This window comes from Aegilops tauschii, chromosome 5 (genome assembly GCF_002575655.3).
Source record: "Aegilops tauschii subsp. strangulata cultivar AL8/78 chromosome 5, Aet v6.0, whole genome shotgun sequence".
NCBI classification, from domain to species: domain Eukaryota; kingdom Viridiplantae; phylum Streptophyta; class Magnoliopsida; order Poales; family Poaceae; genus Aegilops; species Aegilops tauschii.
The window spans coordinates 583,622,146-583,633,239 of NC_053039.3; the positions used below are offsets into that span (position 1 = coordinate 583,622,146).

At 47.3% G+C, this 11,094-nt stretch overlaps 1 protein-coding gene across 1 annotated transcript; it reads right to left on the bottom strand.

Moving 5' to 3' along the window:
- Positions 1–295: 295 nt before the first annotated feature.
- Positions 296–6,047, bottom strand: LOC109733667 (uncharacterized). Its single transcript, XM_020292893.4, has 8 exons — positions 5,584–6,047; positions 5,352–5,488; positions 4,370–4,483; positions 4,224–4,292; positions 3,696–3,834; positions 3,116–3,276; positions 2,909–3,038; positions 296–2,467 (listed from the first exon to the last, which is right to left on the bottom strand). Exons 1-8 carry the CDS (start codon positions 5,926–5,928, stop codon positions 686–688), a joined length of 2,877 nt encoding a protein of 958 aa, XP_020148482.1. The 5' UTR covers positions 5,929–6,047; the 3' UTR covers positions 296–685.
- Between the last annotated feature and the right edge of the window lie 5,047 nt (positions 6,048–11,094).

Sequence of the window (11,094 nt, forward strand, 5' to 3'; positions counted from 1 at the left end):
TGCTCCAAATGTAATTAACTCTTTTTATTATGTTTTGGGTGCCTTGTTTATATAATGAACCTTTATAATAATAGATTGGGGTCATTTTTAAGAAGAAAAAACTCCTATGGCCTCCTCGGATTTTGAACCTCAAGTTCAATCATAAAATTGACTTATAAAATATTAGGTCATATGCTAGTCACATGGCATAAATTTGAAATGTCTCTGTCAAATATTCAAATAAGGTAGCACCACTAGATAGTGTGAGTTTAAATCACATTCTTGTAGAGCAATTTGAATCTCACCCAAAGGAAAGCATTGCAACATATCTGATATTCATCAGAGAGTACAGAGTACAGCGACAAAATTGTACAACCAAATGAAGTCAAATTCTTGAATTCACCATGAATAATCGACACTACAAAACAAACTCCTGGCTGGTGGGGTCAGCATCTCCTTATTCTGTAAACTCCAAGAAGAAAAACATTCTAATCTAAACCTCAGATGGAGTTGCACTGAAGAAGCCCTTATTCATTCTCTTTCTTCTCTGCGCCGCAACTCGCATATCTACACCTCGGCACACTATGTACACCAACAAATCCGACCTCAAATCTAACAAAACCGCCTCCTCCCGCAATCTCGGAATAAATCGGAGAACATATACAACCAGCCAGATAGATGAGGTGAGGTGAGGTGAGATGAGATGCTATCTTGACCAGGGCCCTCCACCAAACTGCCTGAAGCAAGCAGCAGAGGAAGAAGGATGGGTCATTCCCTGTGCCCATTGCAGATTGCTGTCGACCTGACTGCCTGCCACATTATTCTGGGTGTACCCATACATGTCTGTTGATAAAGGAACCATGTTCTCAGCAACACCAAGAGGAGCAACTAGATTCCTCCTTCCTCCAAGGAGCAGCTGGTCAGAGCCCGGCGGGCGTGAAGATACCTGCTGCTTGTACTGGGACAGGACGCTCAGAAGGCTCCCGTCCCCGCCAGGCAGATCCTGGCCTAAAACGACGCCGTTTGATCCCATTCCAGACCAATTATTATGTGATGGTTGATCCTCGTCAGGGAACCAGCTGCGACTCTGATCCGCAGGCACGTGACCAGCAAAACTTTGGGGCTCGACCATAGGAAAGCTGTTCTGAGTACAGAGCGTTGCACTGGGATACATGTTAATGTCGTTCTCAACTTGCTGCGAGTAAAGTCCGCTGTGCCTCTCACCAAGCAACTGCATCTGCTCTTGGGCCAGACCAGATTGAGCTAGGTGTCCGTTTGTCATGGAATGCAAGCCCATAGACTGTTTCATGCCGTTCACATGTCCCAGGGAATAAGAGGGGACCATTCCGACACCCTTCACGCCATTTAGGAGCTGCTCACCGTTTAGCTGGTTCGTGCTTGGTTGCAACAGAGATGCTGAATTGCTCATCGGTTGTGCAGCAGGAACACTGATTTGAGCTTGCTGTCTGCGTCTGTCATCTACCTCCAAGTCAATCATACAAGTTGCTGGCCTTCCAGAGAGATGATGTTTGAGCTGCAGGGCACCTGATTGTGCATACAGACCATTCCCCGGAGGGTGGTAAAAGGAATCCACAGGACTTGCTGGCTGCCATAATTCTTTCTGGCATTTTGCAGGCCCTTTTAGTTCAGGACCTTTCGCATTATTTTGTCTGCTCGAAGTACTATCAGAGGGCATCATTGTAATATTATCAGTCTCTCTTTGATCAAGAATCATGCCATTCATCTCATTTTTATTGTCAGGTCCAGTTGAGGCACTCGGGTAGCACATGTTCTTCAAGTCGTCAGTTCGCTCATCGAAACCGCCATGAACATGAATAGGAAAACCTATATAGCCAGTCTTCTTGCAATCTTGAACTAGCATATTTGGGCTGTTGAGGCCTTGAATAGGTGAGATCGTGCCGCTGATGGCCTTGGGCTCCTGAGATTGCATATCTGCTTGGAGAGTTGTATCATTGCAGCTGGTGTCTTCCATATCATCATCTGCCATGCCTGGATCGCTCTGGGAGATTCCGTTCCTACAGCTTATATCCATAAGGGCTTCATCTTGCGCGTCTGAGCTGTCGCCACTTTTAGCACTTGTGCTGCTGATCTTTTCAACTTCTTCATCTTGCTCGCCTGAGGTACCCTGACTCTGGGTAGGTATATTCGTGTTATTCATGTCCATAACATCTTGATCTGTCACGTTTGGGCCGTCATGAGAGTCAGTGGATGTACCTGTATCACTTGTATCATTGCCCTCTTGATCTGTCGTGTTTGGGCTGTCATGAGAGTCTGTGGATGTATCAGTAGTATCACTTGTATCATTGGCATCTTCTTCATCTTCAAGACCTGCACTGCTAGTATTCCCGGATTGCGGCACATCCTGAGGCGAGTGCTCTACCGGTTCTTCCTGTCCATCTGAGGTGCCACCATTTCGATAAGCACCATCTTGTTCAACTTCTGCGGTTCTGACACCTAACTGCTCTGCCTTCTCATAAAAAAATTAGAAGGCAGATTGTTAGAAACTAATCATAACTTTTAAATGAATACATAATAAATAAGAAATGCTTTGCAAATTTTCATGTTTACCCGGTGCCTAAACCGACTGTGCTGCATGATTACTAATACATTTTCATCATAAAATTGTATAATGACCCATTGGGCAGCAATGTGTAGTAAAAAACCTGCTATTCTCGTGCACAATAGATGTATAGCTGTACCAAATACTATCAACAGCACATCTTTTGAAGCAAGCATCTACAACCTAGTCCGGGATTTGTTAGAGATGCACGTGCAAGCAGTTTGACATCATGTTCGCTCAACCCATCTAAGCGAAAAATCCGGTTCATTTTCATATACAGAAGTTAAATTCCACGTCATGTTCTTCATATAAAAGTAGAAGTGCTCAAAATGGTAAGGCATAACAAACCTTTTCCACCTCAGACATATTCCTTTCTGCAATTTCAAGGCACAGTGACCTCCTTAATTTCTCAGCAATCAACTTCTCTTCCCGGCGGGCCTTGAAAGCAGCAGGGAGTTCTTTACATGACAGAATGACCCTAGCATGGGTATAGTTTGACGTAAGAAAAGACCCATCAAAAGTAAAAACAGACAAAATTAAGATATTATTACTGACCAATGATCGTGCAGTTTCTGTTTCTCATCCTCCATCAGTGTCTCATATGGTTTCACATGGAAGTTGTCAATATCACCAATAACACCAACAAGATGTCTTGTCTGAATGCCATCACCAGATTGTTTCATTCTCTTAACAAGATCATGTTGAGCCCTGCTGACCTGAATAATAGGAACACCAAAGTAAATCTGTGATTCCAGATCAGCATAACGTCAGCGGTACACTAAAAACAATTGCTGGTAGATACATCCAACAATATGGCATCTTCCTAAGGGAACATGATATATTACTATCGCTGTGGCTAATGGGTGCAACAATTAAAAAAATCAACATATTGTTCTCTAGGAAAACACTTCAGAAAACTGGATTTATGTCAGATCTAACGGTTACTTTAATCCTAAATGAATTCGATGCTACTGGGTTGAACAAGCAAATTAAAGCTTGACACTGCATTAGAAACAGAAGTGATATATGATTGGTTATATTATGTTAAGAAGAACTGCAATGGCTCGGACTTTATTTACATTTCAACTCCAGCATAGCGGAAGCAGAAATTTATTCTAAGCACCAAAAAGTTTACCTTAATATATGACATATACTTTGTGACGTCACCGTTTCGTACAACCTTCATGGGTATTGCATTCTTAGGAGCATTAGAAAATATGACATTTTCTCCGGATGACTGCCGGTCCCCTCGTCGCTGTTTAGCAAGGTTATCCCTACACGAGATAAGCAATAATAGGCTTCAAGTTAGAATAATCCAAAACACACGAGCTTTTCCTTTTGTAAGCGCCAATGGGAAGCAGTTGAACTATTAGTAGCAACTAACGAAGTATCACCAGGATATATATTTCACAAGATAACAAAAAAGGAAGTGCCAATCCAATGATAAATCCTAAAGGCTAGGTGGCGAGCCAGAAGCTTAAGGACTAAAAAGGAGCTCGAAAAGTTAGATGCTTAAAAAGAAACTTGCTTAAATCTCAGTGAATCATAAAACTATTCAAAGGTTGTTTGACAAGTGGGTCATTTTGGGGATGAAGGAGCAACTACCAATAAGACGTAGAAGCGAAAGCATTGAATAAATAAAATCTGAGGGAGAGAGAATAACCTGAACAAGCTTTTAGGATTGTCACAAGTTAACCATTTGTCCCTCCACCTCGTGACGGTATCAGTCATGCTGCATGGTTAGGGTGTTATTAAGAAGGGCATTGCAACATGAGCAGAATGGAGTAGATTATTAGCATTTTGACATACTCGGAATGGTAGTTCTTCAAGTGTGCATGATATGCCTTCTTATCAGCTCTGATTTGCTGCTCCTTGTTAAGGACAGCATCTGGATGAAGATCACCACAGCAAAGAGCAGAGGACCTGGAGTGCAACAGAAGCTAATGAGCACTCATATCCAACAGGGATTGTTAAGTATGTAAGGAGGGAACCGCCAAGCAGCAGAGAGAAATTTTGTCTGAAGAGCAGCACCAGAGGCAGCAATACATTAATTTGGTAGTGATGCAATTACGTTCATGCATAAGAAAAAGGCACTGTGCAAGTAAAATTTGGTGCATGTGAGCTTCCTTTGTTGAATATATATAAATAATTTTCTTTTCTTTAAAGATATAGGTGAGGCACAAGAATCGCATCATACCAGTCATAACCTTATAACATTAAAAATCTGCAAGCCAACTAACTAAAGTTGTGTCATCGCAAAAAAAAAAAAGAAAAAAGAAGTTGTTTGTTACACTGATAGTGGAGCAGAAAAAAAAATCATTATTGGTCACATGTACGAGGTAATTAAGAGTGCCTGAGGTGGCAATTGCAGTCTTGAGTGAAACTGGTCATGATTGAGTAGAGTAAAGAAAAGGTAGGTATTGGACAAGACGTACGCGTGGAATGTAAAAAGCTAGTGTAGTAGCAATTCTCAGTCGTTAACAGCAACAGGCATTGATATTATTGATATAAAATACAAGCACCAAAAGCTAGTGAAGAGAGCATAAGTAAGAATGCAGCACAAAAAGGGATAATGAGCAGGAAAGCTAGCAATTGTCAGTTGCTAACACTTACTCCCTCCGTTCCTAAATATAAGTTAGCAGTCATGGGTAAAATAGTGACTAGTACTCTAGTAGTATAAATAAAATACCAAACTGACTGAATGAAGACAGCAGCAATAGTGACACCAAGCAGTCAAGTCAAGTAAAAAAAGTAGGAAGGAAGGAAGGAAGGAATAGTAAGCAGTACTTGCCAGGTTACAAGGGGGTTCCCAAAGTGGTGATTTTCGCCAGTGAGCAAATCCTGCACTGCTTCCTCGGCGTCGGAGCCGGGCGGAAGAAACCTGGCAAGGAACCTCCTGTCGGCCTCCGTCAGGCAGGCGTCCCAGACCTAGGAAAATAGCAAAGCACCCACCCTCAGCATCCATCCATCCATATACCCATCCATATACCCAGAGGGAGAGGGAGAGGGATTAGTACTATTACCTGGTAGGACAAGACCCCACCGAGGAGAGGGATGTCGGCGAGGGAGAAAATCCGCCTGGGGACGGTGGCGACGTCGGCGAGGGTGCGAGGGGCGCGGGGCGGGGAGTCGAGGAAGGGCGCGAGATGGCGCCAGGGGATGCCGATCTGGTCGTCGGCGGGGAGGACCCGCCTGGCGCGGTCATCCCAGCGGAGGTGGATGTGGGAGCTCAGGGTGAGCAGCGGGGAGCGGGGCGGCTGCTCGATGTGGGGCCTGGGCCGCTTGCTCGATCTGTGCTGCTGCTGCTGCTGGTGGTGGTTGGGCGGGGGCGCGTTCGGCGGCCGCTTCCTCGGCTGGCCGGCTGACATCTCACCCGTCTTTCGCGGGGCGGCGGCGGCGGGGAGTCGACGGCCGGGGGGGTAGGGGAAAGAGGGGAGAGGACGAGGGTTGGACTCTGATGATGAGGATCCCCTCCCTACCCCTACCCTCCCTCCGCTGCTGCTGCGGCGTTAGTGGGTTTGGATGAGGGATTATCCGCCGTCCGATCCCATCCAACATCTCCATCCCGACGCCGTCCGATTCTTTTCTTTTCTTAACCTAGCCTAGCCTAGCCTAGAAGATACTCGTATGTGTATCCGTGTAGGAAGGAGTGCTAGCTCAAAAAAGGATATTCTTGTAGCTCGGATTAATTTGCCAAAATAAATATAGTAACACATTATTTATTATCATACAATATACAAACAAATGCATCCTTCCTCCGCTGCCAAACCAAAAGCCAAAGGATGAGGGATTAGACGCCGCCCGATCCAAACTCAAATCCAAATCTCAATCTCTGTGTCCTTTGTCCCGTTTAACCCCTTCAAGCTAACCTAGTTGCGATGGCTCCACACCTAAGTCCTTTTGCTAGGGCATCTACCGTGTTAAATCCACGACAGGTGGCGCCCACCGTGGGGCCTGCGCACGGTGGTTTCGAGTTCTTGAAGGGCAACTTCGCAGGGATCAAGGGATACGCCGTCGGCTGGATGACTAAGAGCCGCCGCGGCAAGCTCTACATCGACGATGCTAGCTGGGGCCCCAAGGTCGGCTCAATTGAGTACCGGTACCGGGTCCCCTTCGGCGGAATCCACGTATTCATCGGCAAGATCGGCGAGTCGGTACCTGAGCCGGACACCTGCACCGACATCATCGAGATGGCTCAGTGTGCACGACCCGCCAAGGTTCAAACCGCCATGAAACACGCCTTTGTTGGTTTCATCCATGGGGCGGATTTTGAGGAAGGATCTGTATCCGGTGGAGAGACGGCCATCTACTCAGACGGCGAGTCCTCAACCGGTGAGACCAATTCAATGTACTGCAAGACGGCGGGCTTGGAGGTTGTTCCGATGGTGACAGTATTCCAGACCCTTATGAGCCGCCGAACAGAGTTGCAATCTTCATGGCCGGCACACAACCAGTGCTCAATTCGACAGCTGCCGCGGCTATGATTTCTAGTTCAACGGCTGCAGCGACGGGCGGGGCGAGCGGTTCTGCACGCCCGCCGGCTCAAGTGTTATCCGATCTCTTGGAGGCTTTGGCGACCTTATTGGTTGCAGAGGTGACACCAAAGAATCAAGCACAGCACAAGGTGGATGTTGCGAAACTGCGAGATGAGATAGCTCAAGCCAAGGGGGAGTTTAATGCTGAGAATACTAGGATGGTGACAGAACGAGACGCTTTAGACGCTGCGTCACAACGGATTCAGGCAGAGTCGTTCCGGCTCACCTTGGACCAGAACGCTTCAAACGCCGTCATGAGGAGGAGGCACCAGACCCATCTACCCACAGAGTTTGAGTCAAGGAACCTTTTCAATACACCCGGGACAGGAACCAGTGACCCGCCTGTTGTAAACCGGGTTGTTGAGGCGCCTGTGACCGGAGCGACGGTTCAACCACGTGTTGCAGACCTGCCCCGTTTGAATTTGATCCCGCCTCAGCACGTACCGGCACTGCCGGGTCATTATTCTAACCCTCTGGACAATATGATTATCGCGGCTACGCGATTGGCGGCTCTCCCTGTTGAAGGTGAGTCTCCAGCCGCGATGGAGATACGGAGGGCCGGAGAGCTTCTTCAGACAGCGGTGGCTCAACAGGCGGCTCCTACAGTCGTGATCGGATTCATTCAACCCCTCGTCAAAGCCGAAGTTACAGTAGGTATATTGAGTCGCCGGCGGTTTCAAGCAGTGAGTGGCGCCGTAACCAGCCCCGTAGGCATGACCTGCCGCGTGCTGATAACAATGCTCAGGCTTTGGTGGATCAGGGCCGGGCACGACGGGAGGCTGAGCTGGCGGCTCAATTAGCGGCTCTTCGGCAATCTCCGGTTTACCCATCGGTGTTTATAGAGGCAGGGATGACCTCTAGAACCCTTGGTGTGCCATGCCTAGTGCCGGTTTTATGTAATGAGCGCCTGCCCAAGGATTTTAAGGGCCCTCGCAAGGTGCCTAATTACACAGCAGATCAACCCCGAGAGGCTTGGATTGAGAGCTATGAGCTAGCCATGGAGATGTTGGATGTCAACGACGCTGTGTGCGCTAAGTATTTCACCATGATGTTGGATGGGCCGGCTCGTACCTGGTTAAAGGGGCTGCCCCCTAACTCCATCAGATCATGGGCCGAATTGAAGACGCGTTTTATTCAAAATTTCAAGGACACATGCAAGCAGCCTCTGTCGATTCTTGATTTAGACACTTGCATCCAGGATGATGGCGAGTCAACAACCCATTGGGTGCGCCGGATTTTGTCTATTATCCACTCATCGGATAGCATCAACGCCGGCTCCACCGTCCTAATCTTGGAGAAAAATTGTCGTTTCCTTCCCCTTAAACAGAAGCTGGGGCGGCTTAAACGCCACTGCAATGGTATGGGAGAGCTCATGGCGGCTCTTGTCAAATACGCCGACTCTGATAACACCAAAGACCCCGAGTCTCATGAGGAGAAGGCTGTCAAGGGGAAGAAGAGTGGCAATGCAAAGGGACAACAACATAATACGGCGGGTCAAGGTAATGGTAAGCGCAAGCAGATGGACGGTGGTTTATGGCCAATACCAACACACAGAGTAACAACCAGCGTCATAAGGGGAAGTCATCGATGCCCCGATTTGGCTGGCCAAAGTACAACCTTGAGGCGATAATGAATCGGCCTTGCCTAAAGCACGGTACGCAAGAGAAGCTGACCAATCATCTGTGGAAAGATTGCTTCATCATGAGGGAGTATAGAAACTCTGATTTTTTCAGAACAATCATGGCCCGCATGGCGGGTCAGGATCCGGCTCTCATGGGCCCGGACTTGGAGGTGGTGGCTCAAACTCTGGTTTTCAGGGCCAAGGCAATCAAGGCGGTTTTAATCAACATTCTAATCAAGGGGATCAGCAGCAGCAGTCTGGTTATCAGAGTAATGCAAAGCAGCTGAATAGTGGTCAATATCATGTGTTTACCACAAGCTTATGCAAACGAGACCAGAAGATACATAAGCGGGCAATGAACTCGGTTGAGCCGGCAGTCCCTCGATACTTGCGATGGTCTGAACAGCCTATTGTATGGAGCCGTGAGGATCACCCGCCCCGGGTTGACAATCAGGGTCAATTGGCTTTAGTGGTTGCTCCTCGGGTTGGAGGATACAAGTTTACAAAGGTGCTTATGGATGGAGGGAGCAATATCAATATCCTTCACTATGATACTTTTCGCCGTATGAATTTGACTGACAAAGATCTTAAGTCGTCTTCCACTGTTTTTCATGGGGTGGTGCCCAGTAAGTCAGCGTACCCGGTGGGTAAGATAGCTTTGGAAGTAGCTTTTGGCGATGATCATGATTACAGAGCTGAGACATTGACTTTTGAGGTGGTCATGATCAAGAGCCCTTATCACGCTCTGTTTGGACGGCCGACTTATGCTAAATTTATGGCACGGCCTTGTTATGTTTATCTGCAGCTTAAAATGCTGGGTCGTAAGGGTACCATCACAGTGCATGCATGGCAACAGGAAGATAGCCTTGGAGCGTGAAGAGGGCGATGTTGCTTATGCTGAGTCTGTTTGTGCAATAGAGGAGTTGAAGTTCTACAAAGATAATGTTGACCCGACAGATATGACACCTTTGAAAAAGCCAACCACAGAGCATGACCCTTTGTTGAAGTTTAAGTCGGCAGACGACACCAAGCAGGTTGATTTTGTTCCCGACGATTCATCCAAACAGTTCAGTATCAGCGCCAATTTGGATCCAAAATAGGAAAGCACGCTCATCGAGTTCATCCGTGAGAACCGGGACATCTTTGCATGGAAGCCTTCAGACATGCCAGGTGTACCGAGGGAACTCGCTGAGCACACTCTCAATGTTGATCCAAAGTTTAAGCCGGTCAAGCAATTCCTTTGTCGTTTTAATGAAGAAAGGCGTAAGGCCATTGGCGAAGAAGTGGCCCGGCTCTTGGCGACTGGGTTTATTGTTGAAGTTTTTCACCCAGAGTGGTTGGCTAATCCGATACTGGTCCTTCAGAAAAACGGCACATGGCGTATGTGCGTGGATTACATGGATCTTAACAAGGCCTGTCCGGATGATCCTTCTGCCCTCCCCCGTATTGATCAGATCATTGATGCTACGGCGGGTTGTGAGCGTTTGAGTTTCTTGGATGCTTATTCTGGTTATCATCAGATCAAGATGGCAGTTAAGGACCAGGAGAAGACATCTTTCATCACTCCCTTTGGAGCCTTCTGCTATGTACCTATGCCTTTTGGGCTTAAGAGTGCCCAGGCGACTTATCAACATTGTGTTCAGAATTGCCTCCACAACCAGATTGGACGCAATGTTCATGCTTATGTGGATGATATTGTTGTGAAGTCCAGGAAGAAGGAAACCTTGATAGATGATTTGAAGAGACCTTTGATAACCTCCGGATCAACAAGATGATGCTTAACCCGGACAAATGTGTTTTTGGTGTGCCAGCAGGCAAGCTTTTGGGTTTGTTTGGTCTCTGAGAGAGGCATCGAGGCTAACCCAGAGAAAATCAAGGCGATCACTTCTTTGGCTAAATCTGTGTGTATTAATGACGTCCAGCGTTTGGCAGGTCGTATTGCGGCTTTGAGCTGGTTTATCAGCTGTCGTGGAATTTTCACGCCAGATGTCCTAGTGTAAGGACTTAGTCGTGGAGCCATCGCAACAGGGTTAGCTTAAAGGGGTTAAACAGGACAAAGGACACAAGGAGTTTATACTGGTTCGGCCCCTTGTGGTGAAGGTAAAGGCCTAATCCAGTTTGAGGTGGTATTGCTTATGCCTCGATTTCCAGGGAGCGAATACGCTTGACCTAGCTTTCGATCTGTTGTCTCTTGCCCTAAGCCGCCGCCGGGTCGTCCCTTTATATACACAGGTTGACGCCCCGCGGCTTACAAAGTCCCGACCGGCTCATAAACAACGTGTCCGGCCTGGTAACTAATTACACCTGCCTTACAATACAAGTTATACATATATGGCGGTTTACACTTTATGGGCTTTAAGCCGCCTTTGGGCTTTGGG

Bases quoted from the DNA above. Each gene is read 5' to 3' on its own strand.
- LOC109733667 (XM_020292893.4), bottom strand. From the start codon at position 5,928: ATGTCAGCCGGCCAGCCGAGGAAGCGGCCGCCGAACGCGCCCCCGCCC. The intron at 3,277-3,695 runs GTAAACTTTTTG...CCTATTATTCAG, and splicing joins AGTATATGTCATATATTAAG to GTCAGCAGGGCTCAACATGA. The intron at 3,039-3,115 runs GTCAGTAATAAT...TACCCATGCTAG, and splicing joins CAGAAACTGCACGATCATTG to GGTCATTCTGTCATGTAAAG.